The 21,909-nt window shown below is 41.0% G+C and overlaps 2 protein-coding genes across 13 annotated transcripts in view; one reads left to right on the forward strand and one right to left on the reverse strand.

Annotated features, from left to right (window-relative positions):
• Positions 1-1,289: 1,289 nt before the first annotated feature.
• LOC140896052 (putative protein ARB2BP) lies at positions 1,290-8,858 on the reverse strand. The gene is made up of 4 exons (XM_073307056.1): positions 8,103-8,858; positions 7,132-7,230; positions 6,453-6,518; positions 1,290-2,534 (listed from the first exon to the last, which is right to left on the reverse strand). Exons 2-4 carry the CDS (start codon positions 7,135-7,137, stop codon positions 1,476-1,478), a joined length of 1,131 nt encoding a protein of 376 aa, XP_073163157.1. The 5' UTR covers positions 7,138-7,230; positions 8,103-8,858; the 3' UTR covers positions 1,290-1,475.
• The window catches only part of SENP7 (SUMO specific peptidase 7), a 72,409-nt gene continuing 59,353 nt past the window's right edge, over positions 8,854-21,909 (forward strand). For 7 of the 12 annotated variants that reach the window (XM_073306930.1, XM_073306959.1, XM_073306968.1 and 4 more), the window contains exons 1-4: positions 8,968-9,159; positions 12,805-12,857; positions 15,720-15,827; positions 20,307-20,404. In XM_073306930.1, coding sequence (XP_073163031.1) covers positions 12,816-12,857; positions 15,720-15,827; positions 20,307-20,404 — 248 coding nt within the window. In that variant the 5' untranslated portion in view covers positions 8,968-9,159; positions 12,805-12,815. The other 5 variants (XM_073306922.1, XM_073306912.1, XM_073306940.1 and 2 more) reach the window with 5 other exon arrangements.

A 21,909-nucleotide genomic window follows, 5' to 3' on the forward strand; every position in this document is an offset into this window, starting at 1 on the left:
TATTGGTGAGTGAACAAATCACATAAAAGCATGAGCATGTACTGCTTTGTGATCACTTAATACTGTTCTCAATAGGAACAGTATGCAAACAATTGACCGGTTTTTCATTTTTGTTCTAAAATAAGCCTTCCATTTTGCATATTTCACCAATTACTGCCTTCCTATGTAAGTAAATAATTCTGTCCCTTATTGCTAGCAGCGGAGTGGGAATTCCTAGAAGCAGCAGCAGAGCATGGTTAAGTCTACCATTGAGCAAAAGGATAGAGGGAAACTGTTACTCATTCTTCAGGCACAATCATATCCTCAAAAGATCCTGGCCAAAATGGAAACTGAGGCCACAACTAAACACTAACGTTCTGTCATCTTTTAAGGCTCAATCTTGCAAGGACTTGAGCATCCTTAACTCCCACTGATGCGAATGGGAGCCAAGAATAGCCATTTTATTTACATTTACTATACAAATAACTGAGGGTTATTTTACTTTCCAACATGCTGACATACAATCAGTTTGCACAATCTGACTATGGAGGTGCAGAGAGCTCTTTCTCTTTAAGAAATACCAACCCCAATTTGAAATGAGACAGCCAAGGAAAGGGGAGAAATAGTAATATAATTTTTCATATATGGTCATTTTTTAATTACAGGTTGCTTTTTTATGTCAAGTTTGTATTTTATTTTTAATTCGTCCAGGTTACTACACTGCAATATTTCCACAGCAATCATTCAGTCTGAAAAGGAGTTAAATGAGGCCAAATTAATTACTAGATTAATCTCACTGGTTTCACTGGAGTAACACTGAGGATAAATTTGGTCCACTGTATATATGTTTAGACTATCTCATTTCTCTGACTGGCGGAAGGTGGTAGTGTATGGTTCAGTGAAGAATCTTTAGATGACAGACTAGTGTCCAAAGGGAAGCAGTAGAAGACTGGAAAAAATATTGGAGAATATTTAAGGAACAGCTGGGCACTGCCAAGTGAGTGGATAGGCTAATGTTAGATTTGTAGGGTCTTTAACATTAATTTCATATGCCAAATTGCCCTTTACAGTGAAATTTACGGATTTTTTGCTGACAAAATCTACTTAGCTCAGATATGCACAAACTTCACAACATAAGCTTCCAGAATCAACATAGGTAAACTCTGGCACACCTTCACACTGTTACTATGTACCATTTTAAAGTGCAGGAATAACAGAAGAGCTCAAGTTTAAAGCTCACATGAATTGTTTTTTTGAAATTGCAAGAATTAGCTTCCAAAAAGAAAAGACCAAACTTTTCTAATGTTTGGTGATAACTTTATTTGTTCTGCCAATTAGTTTTTCAACAACAATAAAAATCAGAAACCCAATACCACCTTTATGGCCATAAATCACTCTGCAATGCAAGGAAGCTAACATGGTAGCTTCAGTTTCAAGCTTCCACGGAGTGGTTTTAAAGAGGGAGAAGATTCCTGAAAAATACTTCAGCATTCTTTTTATGTATTGCCTCTCTCCTTATTTTTGCTGCTCCTTGTTACAATAGGAGAACGAGATAAAGCTACTGTCTTCCTAGCTTTCAGTGTGCTCTTCAGGTACTTGAAAATGGCCTGTAAGGTGGAGGATGGTGCTAACCTGTATTTTTCAGTCCCAGCAGAGACTGTAGGACAATCCACTTTCACAAGGGAACCTGTGGGTCTGTCTAGAGGTTTACTGTTTGTTACCCATTCACGGCAATGTTTCTGTATCCATTCTTGCACTTGTGGATTATTTTTTGCCTGGTGTAACGTGTGGTGCATGGAGTCAATAAGGGCCACAGAATACACTTTATTCATCACTTCCCATGTTCTCTGCATGAGCAGATTGATGAAAACCAAGCCTCCGTAGCCATGGGCAATAAAGGCCACATTCTTGGCTGCGCTCTTTGAAATAAAATTATCCCAAATGTAAATGGTGTGCTCTTCGGGGCTGCTGCTGCACCTCTTTGGGATCCACCAGGAGGAATTTACAGTGGAAGATTCTTCCTTGGTAGATAAACTTAACCACTCATCTTCCATCTTCAGATCAATGAAATTGTCATTGGGATTTAAAACAATCACTCCTCCATAGCATTGAAGGGCTGTTTTAATGAATGGTATTTGAGTTCCATGATCCAGGCCCTCATGGATTATGGTCTTTAGCCCCCATTGACCAGCACGAAAGACTCCATGGTCTTGTAGGAGCACAATTAGGCTTGAGGAACTAGTTAATGCTTTCTCGTTGATGAAAAAGAAACTTCTGGGTTCATCTTCTGTAGCATCTGTTGGGATGTGGACTTTCTGAAGCTTGCAGACTCTTTCCAGGAGCTCATAAACATACTGTGTAATGAGATGCCCCAGAACTTGATAGCGTTTATGGTTCCTCTCAAGTGCATTTTTGTAATAATTAAAGACAAAGGGCTCATTGGTATCTAGATGCTTCAGTTCACCATTTTTGTTGAAGTCGTATTTCAGTTGCTCTGGACACTCTGAACTCTCTACTAGTTTCCTGAAGCTTAACTCCTGCTCCATTTGCAACTGCTACAAATAAAACAGATGATGCCCTTACAACTGTGGACTTGGTTTATTTGTTTAAACATCATTTCTCAGGCCACTGATTCTGAAATTGTGGCATATGGACTACACAAGGAACACAGAACACTTGCTAGTCTTCAGCAAACTGACTACTCCCTGCCTTCTAATTGCTAAATCACATTAAAAGAGGCTAAAAACACAGTAAGTACTTTCTTAACTCTATTTTGCCGCAAACAATTGCTATAGTTGCCAAAAGGAGATTATAGGATCAAGAGCGGGAGACAAAGTAATCCACACAATCATGAACGGGAGGGGAGAAGGTCCACAAGAAAATCTGTCTTTTAAGATTCATTTGATTAATCTTTTAAGGTTAAAAAAAAATGAGAAACCTCTGTTTTAGACTGTGTACTTTTATGATTGCCTTCTATTGTAACTGATCAAAACTGCAGCAGCAAGAGTTTGGTATACTTTTAGGCTTTGTGTACAGCTTAATGTTTTTAAGCTCGATATTGTTTCCCATTTTTCTGTCCGTTTCCTCTCCCCAACCCTTTAGCGTAGGTGGGAGAGTGCAAGCTAGCCCTTCATGTAGCTGCAGTACTGATTTGACAGGAGTTCGGTGCTAGCGGCAGGGAGAGCAGCTGGCAGAGAGCTCCCATGATCACTGATAATTTCTTTTAGTGTTGTCTGTCTCTCTGTACACTAATTTGAAATTTGATAAATGGTTTGAATTAAGCCACAGTACTTGAATAAAACTGTGCACGGTGGATTGATTTAAATCAAAGTGAGAGGTTTTTAAGAACCGGTTAGACAAACGCCTGTCAAGATGCTCTAGATCAGTGGTACTCAGACTGAGGATCGCCAGCTGCAAGTGGCTCTTTAATGTATCTCCTGCTGCTCTTTGCAGCACATGATATTAAAACACTATATGATTTAATTATTAACCAATCAGGATGCTTTTACTATGTTATTTACCAATTGTAGTTGATAAAATAATAATACTTGGTAAGTAATTTTTCTGAGAGTGAGTGAGTTTGTGTGTGTGTATGTGTGTGTATATATATATATATATATATATATATAAAATAAATAAAACAATGAATTCACACTACTGTGGCTCTTTTGGATAATGTTGACCGTTAATTTGGCTTCTGAACCACTGAAGTCTGAGTATCACTGGTCTCAGTATACTTGGTCCTGCGTCAACATGGAGGGATGGACTAGATGACCTCTTGAGGTCTCTTCCAGCACTTCATTTCTATGATTCTATAAATCACAAATTTTAACTATGATTTAAATCAGCAAACAAAATACCTTAATTTAAATAATTGATTTTAATTTTGTTTGCATTTGTATTTTTTAATTATTTTCCTGAAGAAAGGTTGATTCTCATTGATTGGTGACCAGTAAAACATATTGATTTGCACATAATTATAGCCTTTACACAACATTTGGTACTCCTTATTGCTAGTCAAATAGATTCACTATATCTGTACACATTTATTTAAGCAGTTATATAGCTTAACATACATTTATTAAGAGTCTTAACTTCTCCATTTTTATCATATTTTAAAATGGTAAATTATATTTATTTGCTTGATTATAATTAATTTTTTACTTTTGATTTGTGTCAACCTGCAGTTGGAGGAAACTTGGAATTCAATTACAAATGCACAAAAATAGCATTTTAATTTTTTTGTATTAAATAAAACTATCCTAATATGCTGAATACATAAGGGGGAGAAAAATAAGTTTATCAAAACATGTTTTGCATTTAAAACTAACTGGTTTATTAAACAAATGAAGTATTAGCTACCGATGGTCACCTATGATTCTCCCAATCTGTGGGGAGGTCAGTGGAGAGAAGAGAATTAATGTGTATTTCAGGAAGGGAAGTACACAAGAACCACAGTATGTTGGATGTAGCACTGAAGTGAGGACAATTCATATGGGGGAGAGAATCTTTCATATAAGAAGAGCTGCATATATGGATGTCTCTTCCTCAAAGCAACACAGTGGGAGGTGGTTGAATGCAAATGTCAGAGTAAGAGACTACACAGAGTAACAGGTTTCAGAGTGGTAGCTGTGTTAGCCCGAATCAGCAAAAACAACGAAGAGGCCTTGTGGCACCTTAGACTAACAAATTTTTGTCCTCACCCACAACTATTTCAGATTTGGGGACAATTTATACCTTCAAGTCAGCGGGACTGCTATGGGTACCCGCATGGCCCCACAATATGCCAACATTTTTATGGCTGACTTAGAACAACGCTTCCTCAGCTCTTGTCCCCTTACGCCCCTACTCTACTTGCCCTACATTGATGACATCTTCATCATCTGGACCCATGGGAAGGAGGCCCTTGAGGAATTCCACCATGATTTCTACAATTTCAATCCCACCATCAACCTCAGCCTGGACCAGTCCTCACAAGAGGTCCACTTCCTAGAGACTACAGTGCTAATAAGCGATGGTCACATAAACAACACCCTATAACAGAAACCTACTGACCGCTATACTTACCTACATGCCTCCAGCTTTCATCCAGACCACATTGCACGATCCATTGTCTACAACCAAGCTCTAAGATACAACTGCATATGCTCCAATCCCTCAGACAGAGACAAACATCTACAGGATCTCGATCAAGCATTCTTAAAACTACAACACTCACCTGGTGAAGTGAAGAAACAGATTGACAGAGCCAGAAGGGTATTCAGAAGTCACCTACTACAGGACAGGCCCAACAAAGAAAGTAACAGAACGCCACTAGCCATCACCTACAGCCCCCAACTAAAACCTCTCCAGCACATCATCAAGCATCTACAACCTATCCTGAAGGACAATCCCTCACTCTCACAGACCTTGGGAGACAGGCCAGACCTCGCTTACAAACATCCCCCCCCAACCTGAAGCAAATACTCACCAGCAACTACACACCACACAACAAAAACACCAACCCAGGAACCAAACCCTGCAACAAAACCCGGTGCCAACTCTGTTCACATATCTATTCAAGGGACACCACCAGAGGACCTAACCACATCAGCCACACCATTAGCGGCTCGGTCACTTGCATATCTACCAATGTGATATATGCCATCATGTGCCAGCAGTGCCCCTCTGCCATGTACATTGGCCAAACCGGACAGTCTCTATGCAAAACAATAAATGGACACAAATCTGACATCAGGAATGATAACATTCAAAAACCAGTAGGAGAACACTTCAATTTCCCTGGTCACTCAATAACAGACCTAAAAATTGCAATTCTTCAACAAAAAAAACTTCAAAAACAGACTGCAACGTGAAACTGCAGAACTGGAATTAATTTGCAAACTGGACCCCATCAAATTAGGCCTGAAGAAAGACTGGGAGTGGTTTGGGTCATTACAAAACCTAATTTCCCCCATACTAATTTCCCCCTACTGTTATTCACACCTTCTTGTCAACTGTTTGAAATGGGGCACTCTCATTACCACTACAAAAGTGATTTTTCCTCCCTTGGTATCCGACTGTTAATTGAATTGTCTCGTTAGACTGACCTCCGACTTGGTAAAGCAACTTCCATCTTTTCATGTGCTGTGTATTTATACCTGCTACTGTATTTTCCACTCCATGCATCTGATGAAGTGGGTTCTAGTCCATGAAAGCTTATGCCCTAATAAATTTGTTAGTTTGTAAGGTGCCACAAGGACTCCTCATTGTTTTTACACAGAGTAAGGTGATGACAGTCTGGAAAAAGGAAGAAGCTATTCACAAGCAGACTGCCATCCAACCAAAATATCCCCAAGATCATAGCCTAGTGGTACACAGCACCTCACCTCACCTATTCCAGGCTACATTATTATTCTTTAAATTTCCACAAAAAAAGAGAATATACGATACCAATTTAAATCCTGAAAATGTAACTTAGAACATATACTTACATCCATGTTTACTTTAGGGCACTGGGAAGGGCTTCTGGTGATTTCATTCAGCTCTGTCTTGGGATTCTGTTTTTATGGATGAAACAGTGACATATTAATGTAAATGTAGCAAATTACTCTTTGTTGTTGTGGCTACACATCTCCACAAACCCTCTACCCAAAAAATAAGTACAGGCAGGTGACAACTCTGAAGTTTTGAAGCAATTTACAATCGTTTATACCTAAGACTTTTTGATTAAAAGCAAATTATAAATTATAACCCTATTAGTTGGGAAGAGGGATTTTATTGCAGCAGTATCATTTCCAGATTTAAAAAAGCAGTGACTTGAGATGGCTATTAGTACAGTCTCACTATATTAACCCCTGGGTGCTAGAATTAAACTTTAAAATGGTGAAGCACTTCAGTCTGTGTTGCATTGTTCCATAGATATAAATAACTAGCAATGCAGTATTCAGAGCTGTCAATCTGGTACCTTTTACAAATTCTAAATTCATATCAAAATATATATTCAAATGAAAAATTAACTCTCCCCCTGCTGTACATAACATAAGTCTCAACTGTAAGGCCTGCTGGGCTGAGATTTTGTCGTCTTGTGTTTGTACAGCACCTAGCATGTTTGGAGCACTACTGCAAAAAAAAAAAATATTGTATTTCATGAGGTTTAAAATCCAAGTTTACCTCCATCTCAACAAGACCCACTTATCTCACCGCTTCTTCTTGTAAATTTCGTTATCAAAAAAGCAAAATCTTGAATCAGAGGTTGGAGAAAACTTCACTCTTTTAAAGAAAAGAAACCTATGTTATTTCAAGCTTTCAACTTACTAATTTGTTATGTACCTCCTCTGGGGGCTGTAAAAGGTGTCAGAAACTATTGTGTCAGATCATACATCTGTGGTTCAAAAGTCTGCAAGTTATGATCTAAAGTATCATTCTCAGACTTTGACTACTCCTTGACAGTGTCAAGATTAAAGCCCTTTTTACAATACTGAGCTGAGTTGCCAACACTGGTTTTCAGCAAATACTTCCCCTGACCTGATACAAAAATGGTTTAAGTACTACTGAAGAGAGGAAAAAACTATTTTCAATACCACATCAAAGGTGCTTGTGACTTTTCTTTCTGAAACAGTACTGAAAACATTTCTATCTCTTCTGTACTAACACTTACAAAGTTCACAGCAGGAGCAATTGCTGAAAGCTATCACCAGAAATGCAATGTATTAGGTCCCAAACCTGCACACTGATCCATAAGAGGGAACACCTGTGTCTCCAAACAGCCCCAGTGACTATAATAGGGCTCCACTCAGAAGCAGGCATCTGCACTTACCCATCCTACTGGAGGATCAGATAAATAAGACTTTATGAATTCAAGTACAATTAAGATCTGATCTCAACCTCATTACAACCTCTCTTGAGCTTGACCAGGATCAGGGATTCAGTCTCAGCGTGGCAAGATGTGAGAAATTTTGATAACAGTTATATACTTAGGTGTGTGTTTTCTTGATCAATTCCCCCTGTTGCTTCAATTCCCTATACTGGAGGACTTTTTCTTGATACCATATGCCTCCTCAGCCCACATTTCAGTAAAATTAAATGAGAATTATTTGGTTTTATAGGGAAACATGTATGAAAGTGGCAGGCCCAACTGTTACCCTTTAATTTTCTCTCTTTCCTCAGGTTAAGTGAGGTGTTTGTTTCAGGGTTTTTTTTGGAAATCCAGTCAAAACAAGATTTCTATTTCTTTGGTGCTTTGGTAATATTGGGGATTAAAATGAAAAGAGGGTTAGATGCTGAGGGAAATAGGGTAGTTAATTGAAGGACACAGGAACAGAGTGTGCGGGCACTGGTGTGACACTGAAAGAAAGACCAGTGTGACAGGAGTAAAGCCAAGCTTGCCGGGGGGGAAACTATGGGGTACAGAAGCAGTGTCAGGAGGTGGTATCCAGTGGCGCTCCTGGGTGGTGTGAGAGGACTTGGGGCAAAGAGCAGGATCTGGTGGGGGCCTCGGGGGCTGAGAGAGGGCAGTATTTGGTGGGGCGATAGGGTGATGGGAGGAGGTGGAATCTGGTGGAGCTATGGTATGGTGGGGGGCCTACAGGGTTGTGGGGAGCTGGGAGGAGACGGTATCCGGTGGGGCTGAGGGATTGTGGAGGTTGGTGGGAGGAGGGGTTGGGGGGCTGTGGGGCAGTGAGAGAGCAGAATCCGCTGGGGCTGGAGGGGAGTTTGGGGGTTATGTGAGGCGGGGGAGTTGGGGGCACTGGTTGGGGCAGTAGGATGGGGGTTTGTGGGGCGATGTTGCGGGGTCCCACAACCGAGGGCAGCGGGTCTCTGTGAGGACCCTGCGCGCACCGACACGGGAAAGGGCAGCAGCGGCGACGCCTGGGCCGCTGGGTGGGGGCGGTGCCCGGCGCCCCGGCCCGGAAGTAGCCGGGGAAGCTGCGCAGGCGCCGGCGGCGGCGGCGGCGAGCGGAGCTGGGTGGCGGCGCGGGCCCGCCCGGGTGAGCTGCGGCGGGGGGGACCCCGGACCCCGGTGGGGGGTGCGGGGCCGGGCCAGGCCAGGGGCTCTGCAGGCGCAGCACAGGCCCGGTCATTCGCCCCCTGCGCCCTGCAGCCGCCCCCTGCGCCCCAGGGGCCCTGGCGCCCTTCCAGGGCCGCTCCCCCGGCTTTGGGCAGAGACGCGGTCCCTGGGGGGCGGCGGGGCGGCAGCGGGTAAGAGCCCTGTGAGCCCCTCGCACCCCCGTTTGTCTTGCCTATGGCGGGGTTTAAAGCGCACCGTGGGAGGCGGGGTCTCTGGGGCTGGGCTGGAGGCGCCCCGCCGGACACGGGCTTTCCTGTGCCGCTGGGGGAAGGGGGTGGGTGGGTTAGGCGCTTGCTTCTCAGCAGCAAAGCGACAGCCGTGTCTGCACGCCCCAGCTGCGATGCATCAACTACCCTCGCGCTGTCGGGCACGGGGCACAGCCCGCCCAGTGTGGCCGCAGTGACACGCTATAAAGGTGCTAGGGGGATGAGCCGGCCTGGTGTAAGGTGCCTTTATACCGGGATAACCGCATCTGTCCTGGGTGGGGCGTGATGCTGATAGAGGTGTGCTCGTTAAAAAACCAAATCACACCTCTAAGGGACATTGCTATGCTGGTGTAAGAGCTAGATCTCGGATTCTCATGGAATCTCTTGAATCCGGGACGAAGAGCTCAGTGTGTGGTGAGAGCTGGCAACTGCTGAGCCTTTCTGTGATGCTGAGCGACCATCCCTCCTGTCTGAGTGCCTCGCAAATGTGTACATTCATCCTTGTGACACCCCTGTGAGAGAGGGAAGTTTTATTATTCCCATTTCACAGATGGGATTGGGGAGCCAGTGGGGGGTAGCGGGGAAAGGAAGGTCAGACAGATCTGACGAGCCAGGGTATGAGGGAAGAACTTGGGAGCGGCTGGGCAAAGAGACTGGGGCAGGGGCAGCAATGAGACTGGATCAAAAGCCTGAGGAGGGAGACTGGGACTGGTAGCCAGTGGGGTGGGAGAGCATGGGTGAGGGGAGGGGGATAAACCAAGGCCAGGTGGGAAGGAGAGAGACAGATCGGATAGGGAAGGGAACTGAGCTTGGCTGGACAAAGAGACTTTCGCTGGGACTATAAACTTGAGGACTGGAGAATGAAATTGCCTAGGTTTATTTCTGCCTGTAAATCCTCTCTTGAAGATTTTATGGTTCCTTTCTTAGCACTGGGCTCAGAGTGTAAATAGGCATCCTTTGTGAACCATACAATACTCAATTTACATATAGCCAGTCAGATAAACATAATTTACCTGAAAGAAACTTGTTTGTTACCTGGTCACAAGTCACAATTCTCAAGAACATAATTTTCAGTATATATACATAACTCCTTACATGTTATCCATGCATACGTTTTGCAAGGATTATGACAACCAGTGTGACACAGGTTGTCAGTAGAGACCTTACATGATGCACATTGACAAACTAGTAGGAAGATACTAGACCTTTATGTACCCCTGTGCCCTTAGACATTTGGCACCAGGAGGTCCCTGGGTCACAGTGATTTAATGCTTAAGACAGTTGAATGCTCCCCTGGGAAACTGGATTCTATCCCTGGCTCTGCCTAAGAGTTCTAATGTGATGCTGGGAAAGTCGCTGAAACCAAGCATTTCACAAGTACTCTTGAGGGCATTCTGCACCAAAAAAATTAAAAATTCTGCGCACAGTATTTTAAAATTCTGCAAAATACCACAAATTTTATTTGTCAAATAAATGTGGAGGCTGCAATGTGGCATTAGGGAGCACAGGCCACTGGCTGCACAGAGGTGGGAGAGCGCCCTCCCCCCGGACACGGACTCAACAGTGAGGCTGCACACAACCCTGACACAGTGCAAGGACTGGGGTCTGCCCCAGAAACACTGCAGTGCCCTTCTCCTCCATGCCAGGTGCACCAGGTGTGGGCAGGCAGGCTCAGCAAGGCAGGATCCAAGTGTGGAGAGGCTTAGTGTGGGTGGATCCAGGTGTGAGTTTGAGAGGGTTTTGTGTGGGGCAGTCTGGGTGCGGATGGCTCAGTGTAAGTTTGTGTGTAGACAAAGTCTTGTGGTGAGTCTGTGTGAGAATTGGAGTTTCAGTGCAGTGCCTTAACTACAAAGCTGTGCTGCTCCTATTAGTTCTCATTTCAGCAAGGTACATAAGCATGTGCTTAACTTTAAGCATGTGTAGGCCCATTGTAGTCAATGGGAGTATTCGTGTTCTTAAAGTTCGGCATGTATCTAAGTATCTTGCTGTTCTGGGGCTTTAGGCATGGGTTTTGCCAACATGTTCATGGTCTAATTCTTCAATTTGTGCACCAGCTCAATAAAACAAGCAAAAATACTTTTATAAGTGAGGAACTCAATACCATTTAAAAACATAAAAGTCTGTTTCACATATTGCCTTTCTAGTACTTTCCATCCCCCTAAGGGTATTAGATGCACTAATCTGTGCAGTCCCTCCCATTTTGTATGTGGAGCAACTGAGGTATACAGGTTAAGTGACTTTTCCCAAGGCCAAACGTAGATATCAGAGTGGGCATTAGAGTTTTGAAGCTACTAGTCTTATTTTTAGTCTACTAGGCCACACTGTCCTTGCAAGGAAAACATGAGCAACAATAACAACAATCAATTAGAAGATTCTTAGGTTGTAATACTCTTCTGAAAGATGGAATATGAAAGGTCTCAATTGACTTAGGGTACAATTAATTTATTAAGTAGAACTGGGGCTTAAATAAACTCACTCCTCATAGAGAGGAATTCAGACTACAGTTCTAGTGAGCAGAGTAGTTTCCCCATCAATTAGAACTGCCATTTGCCAGACAAACTTTCACATAAAAAAAAGTCAGTTAGATCAGGAAAATCTTTTGGGTGGGAGGCTTCATGCTGGATATGTGTCATTAAGATGTCATATAGGAGATGTGCAGAATATGTATAAAAGAATAATGTCCCACTAAGTTCAGTGAGGTCTGACGCTATATTCTGCCCTGTGAGGAAAGAGATTTGTAGAAGTTCTTTCTGCCAGAAACTCTTGAGTTACAATCTTAGTTCTGTCACTCAGCTCCCTCATAGTCTTGGTTAGGTAGCTTTCTGTTCCTCATTTTCACAGTCTGTAAAAAGGGGATAATCAGGACTCAAAGGCTTATGAAATCTCCTCCTCTGGCTGGAGGGTATAAAACAGGGAATGCCTTGCTGTCTGGGCCCAAATGCTAGTGAGAACTCCAGTTCCCAACGAGCTGCTAGAATTCCTGCTTGGGCATGGTCCTTGGACCCTGCCTGAGTGGTGCTCTGTCTCTCGTATCGGCCTTGGTTAGTAGGTGTCTAGAAAGGAGAAAGAGCTTTCTTTCTGTTAGCGGTCCCAGAGTTTCTTTCAGCATATAGATGTCTGCAATGATTAAGTGCAGTGCCTGTTTCTCCTGTTGCTCAAAGCAATTGCAGGCAACAGCAGAATGATACACCTGATTTTGGTCAGTTTCAGAGCTGCAGAATAGCAACCATGAAAATAAAAGACTTGGAACTTGAGAAGGTTCTAAGCTGCGGCAGTGGTGAGCACTTAGGAAAACTGCACTGAATAAATTTACATTAGCAACTCTGAAGACTAGAAACTTGTATTTAATGAAATCTCAGGTTCTGGAGAAGCTATTATCATTGACTTTCCCTCCACCTAGTGGGCAGGGAAAGCTTTAAACTCATTAAAGGCAAATGGGTTATTTTAAGTCGTAGGAACGCTTTTACCTCCATCTGTCTCAAGGGTGTTGAGAAAATTAATTGGTTAATGTTTTTAAACTCTGAACAAGTAAAGTACAAATTACTAAGTTGATTTTGTATCTGTTTACAGTAGTGACAGTTATGGAAGGAAGTGGAAAAACTGCTGCATCAAGTAATCTGAAAGTAAGTTTTGTATTGTTTATAAGAAAATACTGCAGGCCTGGCATTATGTACTTGCAAAAATTCCCAGAAACTGCAAATATACTCGTGAATCCTGCAAGCTTCACTTTATTGGGTTGTCATCCCCAGGGAGCCAATTTAGTCTAGTCATAGGATCATGTTCATATGCATAAATATATTTTGCTTAATGGAGGCATATTTGGGTAGGGTTAGGTGATGTATAGCCAAGTGTTAAGTTCAAGGCTAATATAGAAGTTACTACATAGGCAAAATAATTAAGTACAGATGAAAGTAATTTTTATTTTGTATTTAATCAGTACACTGTTTTGTATAAGGTCTTTAGACTACTCATGGCTTCTTTTTAGGGCTCGGTTCTATAACCGTTATGCAAAAGAACAGCTGCGTATTTCGAAGAATGGTCCAGAAACTGCCTGTTAGCCTTTATTCCTCCTTAAATTTCCATGTTACTACCACTAGCACAATTCAACGGGTGGCAGCAATACTGGATACGCTGCTGAAGGCAAAGAACCTGTAGCAGTCAGCTTTTTAACCACCTTGTCTGGCTCTGGTCAGAGCAGGGCTAGGTAGTACAGTGGTTAAAAATTTAGCTGCTGCTACCTCTTGTTCACATTAGCTTTCCCACTCTTGCTACCATAAGTGGCAAATTTTAAGGAAATAAGGCTAGTTAGACAAAGCTAAAATGAGTCTTCTCTAACGTATATATGCACATACCCAGGCCGAATAAGCTTATGTCAGTGGGAGGCTGAAATGGGACTTAGAATTCTATTCCTGCTAAATAAAATATGTGATGATTTTAAACTTTGATTTCTCATTTGCCTTTTTCACGTTCATCTTGTCATAAGTGTAATTGTGAATATTTGGAGCTCACTTTTTTTTTTTTTAAATGAGTGTGAGGATTGGAAAAGTGTCCTACTATGAGACTTGCAGGGTGGGAGAGTGAGGTAGAGGTTCATCTTAATATCCTGTGCCCTTTTTTATCCCTGTCCCCACTTTTTCCTTTTCTTCTTTCCTTCCTTTGAAGTTAGTCATTAAAAAAAGTCCTTTCTCTCTGTTGCAGTGTTTTTTGTCATCTTTCGCTTTCCAACTGCTCCCAAGTTTGATCACACCAAACAGATGTTAAAATTTTAAATAAGATGATTACCAAATTATGGGGCAATCTTATAGAAACCTTCAGTCAAACATCACTCTGAATTTTTAAATCTGAATCTCTCTTTAGATCACTAATACCCAGACATAAAGAATTTTCAACTGTTATTAAAGCATCTGTACCAGTGTGGACTCTTCCTCAAAAAATATTTTCAAATGATGAACATCACATAATACTTCAGCACAAAAAAGTCAGAGTAGTGTCCTTCCCCCCCCCACCCCACCCCACCCCCTGGTTAATACTGGTTAACAAGGAAAGTACATAGAGCATAAATGACTGGATTACTGCAGGTGGATTAAGTTTGCCATCTTTAATTTGATGGTATTACCTTTGAAAACATATTCTTTATTGAGAGATCCTTTGGTTATCAAAAGCAGAGTCTGATGAAGTGTGACAGTGCACAACAGACATTTGACTAGTCAAAATACAGCTACACAAGTTCAGAGACCAGGTTTTGATTCTCTGCACAGCCAGAAAGTAGAAAGAAATAGGAGTGGAAAGTAGCTGAGCCGCCTCGTATTAAGATTATTCTATAGATATACAGAGCAAAGGACTGAATTTACAGAAGTCTGCAAACAGCTCCATAGGAAAAAGCTTGGATTTGCATTGATTTTTCCCAGCAGTCCGGAATATATATCAAGTGGGTCAAACGTCACACTTTCTTTACACCAGGAGAAGCACAAAAATTGCTGAAATCAGTCCCAAAACCAAATACACATGACCAAGAAGAAATGGGAACGGATTAAAATTCAGTTTAATCAAGAGTTTTCCCAAGTATCAAAGGGAAATCTTAATGATATAATAAGATATGGGCAATATGTTGCTACTTATTGTTATACATAGCAAGACGGTGTAATTGTAATGTCTTCTCGTTAATGACCCAAAATTTCAAGTCTTTTCCCGTTAAAAACAAACAAAAGATGGGTTAAAATAATCTGATTGAAAAGGATACTTGTTTCTGTCAAAACATGCCCATAAGGATTTAATTGATCAGTTTTTGTTTTGAACTTCTGATGTCTATTGAGACCTGTGTTATTTCCTAAGTGATCTTTTTAAAACATAAGATAAGGAAATTGACACAATGTTTGCATTATGTTAAGGCTGGGAATGGTAACACATGCTAGCATGAGTTCCATGCATCCTTTTTGATATGTAGATGTTGTTTGTCAACTCAGAAATATTGTTTTGGGGTTTAATTGTTCTTGAGAGGGGATTTTTAAAACTTTTTCTTTTGAGAAAATGTAGGTTGATTTATTTGAAAGTTCTGTTCTTTCTGTTTTCTCTTTATCTTTCCGTGAAACTAGCATGCTAAGATTAGAATTCGATGTAAGTGAATCAGAAAAGTACGGAGGAAGTTACAAGTGGAGGGTGGATCTATTTTTATCCTTAAGGCACATGCATGGAGTAGTTAATGAACTTAATTTAGGATTTTTTTTGTCTCCACCTCCACTCCCCAGTTTGAGATTTAAAATTAATTTTCCAGTGCCCAATGTGATAGGAAAGACAAACCAGGAATAGGGAATCATAAATACAACCTTCAAATTCAAGTTACAGTCGGTATTTCTCTTTTTCCATGTTCTTAACTTGGCCTGAGGGGTGAGAAGGGTGAGAATACATGAGTTCACAGCGCTAGGGGAGAGCTGAATCATTTAATTTTAACAGATAATGAATGTAAAAGCAACATTCTCTACTTCCAGTTTCGCATACCAAAGAAGAAACCAAACACAAAGTCAGAGGATGTCCATGTTCAGTCTCCTTTGTCAAGGCTCACAGACTCCCACCAATGGGACTGCCCTTTACAAGAGGTAAATAGAAGTTACTTAAATCTGTTTTATTTGAAATTTTTCAAAATGAAATGTCAGGAACACGTTATACATTTCTTGTTTGTTCTGAAATTGAGCGCTCTCTTCCATCTATTGAAACGAGGTCACAACTGCAGGAGTGTGGGTGGGGCTGTCATTGACTTGACAGGGGCTCAGGTCTATGCCCATACATACTGTTGCAGTATGAGGACCTGATTGCAATATTGCCAGCCTCACATGTTCAAAAATCATGAGCCTTGCCTGAAACCCCTCCTTCCCCTGTGAGATTATCTTAAAGATAATGAATTTTTTAAAAAATATGCATTTGGGGTTAATTTTGTCTTCTGGTTTCTGAGTTTTCAGGTTAAACTGATGTCATGTTTTGAAGCTTTTCTCTGCAACCATTTGGGTTAGAAACTTACTTTAAAAAAAAAAAAATAGAAAACTGAGATTCTGGACTCCCTGAGATGGGACTTAAAGAAAAACATGAAATATTGGGAGCCTTGAGATAAAATTGTGAGAGTTGGCAACATTGTAATTTGATGTTAAGACTCATGCATGCCTAGATAGTCCTCTTTTGCTGAAAAGATACCTTATTAAAGACTGTCTTAATCTTCTCAGTCATTTGTAGAAACACATAATACCAAGTTTCAGAGTAACAGCTGTGTTAGTCTGTATTCGCAAAAAGAAAAGGAGTACTTGTGGCACCTTAGAGACTAACCAATTTATTTGAGCATGAGCTTTCGTGAGCTGCAGCTCACTCCGATGAAGTGAGCTGCAGCTCACGAAAGCTCATGCTCAAATAAATTGGTTAGTCTCTAAGGTGCCACAAGTACTCCTTTTCTTTTTACATAATACCAAGTAATTTACTTTCAAAATTAATTTAATGAGATATAAAGATGCTCCATGTCATGAGTGTGTTGTGGTGCTATTAAGTAGTATTTCAACTCAGCACTGAAACTTTGTTTCTGATCATGCCCACAGTATGCTAGCTGCTGTGCAAACAGAAATGATGGCACAGGCTCTGCCCCAAAGAGCTTAGGATGAAGCTTTCAGAAGAACATAAAGGACTTTTGAGCACAAGTCCCATTGAAATTCACTGCTCCTGAATCCCTTAGGTGCTTGTAAAAAACCTGCCCTTTACACTCTTAAAGACAACACAGATGGAGGGGAAGGCACAGGGGAACATACAGTTTAGGTAGTCAGGTGGTGATTGTCTATTTCCTAACGAAGTATTCTAAATTTGTTTTTGTTTTTTTTTTGGTTTGGTGAAAAATACAGATTCTCTTCAAGTGACCTACAATCTTGTAGAATCAGCTGCTTAGTTTTTTATAAGCTTCATGTCAGAAGAGTATGTTCAGGAAGGATTTGTCTATGAAGAGGGTGGTGGTCTGCGAACCAGCTCTGGAAGGATGTTTTTTAGCCCACTTGCTGAATGTATAAAGTGGGGAATAATAAACCTAACCTCCTTCTAATTGTTTACATGTTTATCTATGTAGAAGTTAAAAATAAATCTCAAAGAGCTTCTCCTCCCTCTTTGATCTGTGTTCCTGTGTATAACGGGGATCAGAGTGCTCGGAAGCAACAGGTTTTCCACTCGTAAACTGCCTTGTCACTCTGTGGTACATTCTTATGAGCGTTCTTGGCTCCTTGAGCTCTGTACTTACCATGTAATTTTGAGTGCTACTGAGTCTGAAGTTGCAGTATATATACACTTATGGACTAATTTTTAAACATCACTGATCTGTCAGCTTCTTGTTCTTGTATGTATTTACCGTTTCTGGATCCCCATTATCTTCAGCTCTGTTGCTGTAGGCATAACCTCTGCATTTAGTTGCTCCTAGGTTTTGACATCCTTGTTACCCTGTGCATAACACCATTCAGTACTTTTCCCTGGGGAGTTTCAGCACTGCTCAGAAGCTAAGTGTAAGGCATGTGGTTCTCTCCAGTTATCTCCCTCTCTCATGGCTCCACTTCCCAATACCCTCACAGTTATTGTGGGAAGTAGTTGTAGCAGGACTTGCTCTCTCATTGCAATTTGGGTGTTGGATTATCTCCTCCATGATGTCCATCTAGCTCCTCCATGATGTCCATCTAGCTCCACATTTAAGAAACACCTCAGCTTCTAATCTGGACAGCTCTTAGCTTTCTGCATCTTCCCCATGCTCCTTTCAGCCTATACGTCTGGGGCCTTGCAGTCACTTGGGTGTTTGTGCCCTTTAATAATAACACTGTTTAACCTTAAGGGAGTGCAATGCAGAAGATTACTTCAAAGTGTTTTACAAAGCTGAATAAATATCAACCCCCTTCTACAGATAGAAACTGAGACCCATTTCTAAAATGGCTTGGCCAAGGTCATATGTCAAGTCACAGTGCGGGAGCTGGGAATAGAACTCAAGTCTCTTGACCTTCGGTCCAGTGCTCCCATCCACTGGATCATGCTAAAGCACATGATTGTCAACTCAGAAATATTGTTTTGGGGTTTAATTGTTCTTGAGAGGGGATTTTTGAGAGTGTATCTGGGAGGCTGTATGACTACCATATTTTGCATTGTTAGTCATCAACTGAGTTGAACCTTAAGTTACATTCTGACTTAAGTCAGAAGCATGTCAGCTGTGGTAGCCAGCATCAACTCTCTTCCTGCTAGGGAGATTGGCAGATCAGTTCCCTACACTTTAAGAAAATAAATTGCTTGGACTGAGTGTCCTTTAAAATAATTTAAGTTTGGCTTCTTGCTGTTACAGCATCTGTTTCCACCTGCCTCATTTCTTACCTGCTACTTATTTACTGAGGGCCCTATATTTTAAGTCCTTTATTTGTGTTTGGCCCCTTCTGATCTCTCAGGGTTTTTTTTTTTTTGCTTGTTTCTTATTTTTATTTTTTAAACTCAGCTCTCGTGATTAAACAGGTTTATGTTTCATCTGCATGTAGAAGCCAATATCCATCTTGGAGATGTACTTCATAGTGTTGCCTGCTAGTTTTCTTCCTTATTGCGTGAAGAGATATCGTCCTTGAAGCTTTCAGTGGAATTCCATTAGACAGATCTGTACTACACTGGCGACAAATAATGTCCCATTACTCCCTGATGGTGGTAGTGACAGAGTTACCTGCTCTGGTTGGCAGAGCCAGCCTTTCTGTTTTTGGGTGGGCATGCAGAACAATTTTTTGCCAGCAGCCTTTCACAGTTTTGGGACAGTCCACCATGATCCACACCACTATGCATAAGGCAAGCCCTCAAGATTTTGGAGTGGGGGTGGATACTTTCTTTGGGGCACAACCCAAACTTAGTTGATTCATTAGAGAGAGAGAGATAAATCTTCAGATTTCCCTTGGTCTCCTCATCCAAGCCTTCTACTGCAGAAGTGAGCAAGGCCCAGTTTGCTTGTGTGCTTTCTACCGTGTTGATCCATTGGCATCAATTTTTATGTTTCAGTCTCTCTCTGAAAGCTGATATATGCTCCTTTATATCTTCAGTTCTCCCAAAAACGGAGGGGACAGGAAGGACATAAAGACTGTCTCTGGCTTTGGAGAACTGATTGTGTTTCTATGGTTTCTCGTTACTAATTACTGGTCAAAAAGGAACTGATGATTTAGGACATTAGTAACAATTGTGTTTCACTGCTGTGTTGTGAAACAGGGCTCTGCCATGCCACCCATCATGGAGGCAGTGTAACAGTTTTCATTTTTGACATTACAGAGCATTCAGATCCCTGTCTTGCATAGAAGCATGAATACTAAAGTGGAGACCAGTGATACTCAGACTTCAGTGGTTCAGGAGCCAATTTAGTGATCAGCATTACCGAAAAGAGCCACAGTAGTTTGAATGACAGGGAAATTTTTAGTTTTTGAATATAGTATTCTCAGAGCAAATAAGTTAATAACTTGGTGAAAGTTGATAACTTCATTGGTTAATTGCATAGTAAAAAGCATCCTGATTGGTTAATAACTTAGATTGGTTAATAATTAAATCACACAGTGTTTTAATATCATGTGCTGCAAAGAGCAGCAGGAGACACATTAAAGAGCCACTTGCGGCTTGAAGGCCACAGTCTGAGTATCACTGACATATATCAAATTAAGTCACTTCTTAAGGGAATTAACCTAGGCAGGTGCCTTACTGGATCATGATAAATATTGAACAAACCCAGTACAAAAGCACATGTGGTCTTTTCTTAAGTAAAAGTTCACAATCTGGTTGTCCTGCACAAACAGTCACATTTCTTAGGGAAAGGGCAGATTTGAGACTTAGTTGGTGGTATTCATAAAAATGCTGGAAATCATACTGATTTCAATACTTTATATTCTTTGAACTGAATGTCTAGTTTTCTTTGCTGCTGGTCTTTTATACTATGTAAGCAGTTATGTTGTTTCAAGCTCTGTCCTTCTCCTCACTCTTCCATCTATCCTTACCTCTTCCCCATACGTTAACCGTCATTTAATTTTTAAAATGTCTTCATTATTAGACCTTTTTTTAAATTCCAGTGGAAATTAAGGACAAGAAATCAAGAGTCTTATCCAAAGTGGAAAAAACAAAGGGACTTTGACAGACCCAGCTTCATTGACGAAGGATCAACAATTGGGTAAGATGTCTCACATCAAAACTAGCTCATTTTACAGTATAGTGTTTTACCTATTCTGAGTGTTATAAACCTTTCTCGAAGACAGGTATCCTTATTTTCCACACAATTATTAGGGCCATACAAATGCTACTTTCATAGCTGTTTAGAAAGCCCAAATTGAGATTAATGGCTAGAATGTGTTTATATAGCAATCGTATAGTATTACAAGAAAGGCCGTCAATTAATTGTAGTTAACTCACGCAAATAACTCAAAAAAAATGAATCGCGATTAAAAAAATGAATCTCAATTAATCGCACTGTTAAACAATAGAATACCAACTGAAATTTATTAAATATTTTTGATGTTTTTCTAAATTTTCAAGTATATTGATTTCAATTACAACACAGAATACAAATTGTACAGTGCTCACTTTATATTATTTTTTATTACAAATATTTGCCATGTAAAAATGATAAAAGAAATAGTATTTTTCAGTTCACCTCATACAAGTACTGTAGTGCAATCTCTTTATTGTGAAGGTGTAACTTATAAATGTAGATTTTTTTTTTTTTGTTCCATAACTGCACTCAAAAACAAAACAGTGTAAAACTTTAGAGCCTACAATTGCACTAAATCCTACTTCTTGTTCAGCCAATCTCTAGGACAAACAAGTTTGTTTACATTTACGGGAGATATTGCTGCCTGCTTCTTATTTACAATGTCACCTGAAAGTAAGAACAGGCATTCACATGGCACTGTTGTAGCCAGCGTTGCAAGATACTTACATGCCAGATATGCTAAGCATGTATATGCTCCTTCATGCTTCGGCCGCTATTCCAGAGGACATGCTTCCATGCTGATGATGCTCGTTTAAAAAAAAAAATGCATTAATTATATTTGTGACTGAACTCCTTGGGGGAGAATTGTATGTCTCCTGTTCTGTTTTAACCGCATTCTGCCGTATATTTCATGTTATAGCAGTCTCAGATGATGACCCAGCACATGTTTGTTTTAAGAAATCTTTCACAGCAGATTTGAAAAAATGCAAGGTAGTAATGTGAGATTTCTAAAGATAGCTGCAGTACTCGACCCAAGGTTTAAGAATCTGAACTGCTGTCCAAAATCTGAGAGGGCTGAGGTGTGGAGCACGCTTTCAGAAGTTTTAAAAAAGCAACACTCAGATGCGGAAACTACAGAACCTGAACCACTAAAAAAGAAAATCAGCCTTCTGCTGGTGGCATCTGACTCATGATGATGATAATGAACATGTCGGTCCGCTCTGCTTTGGATCGTTATTGACCAGACCCCGTCATCAGCATGGACACATGTCCTCTGGAATGGTGGTTAAAGCATGAAGGGACATATGAATCTTTAACGCGTCTGGCACGTAAATATCTTGCGACGGCAGCTACAACAGTGCCATGCGAACGCGTGTTCTCGCTTTCAGGGGACGTGAACAAGAAGTGGGCAGCATTATCTCCTGCATATTTTAACCAAACTTGTTTGTCTGAGCGATTGGCCGAAG

This window comes from Lepidochelys kempii, chromosome 1 (genome assembly GCF_965140265.1).
Source record: "Lepidochelys kempii isolate rLepKem1 chromosome 1, rLepKem1.hap2, whole genome shotgun sequence".
Lineage (NCBI taxonomy): Eukaryota > Metazoa > Chordata > Testudines > Cheloniidae > Lepidochelys > Lepidochelys kempii.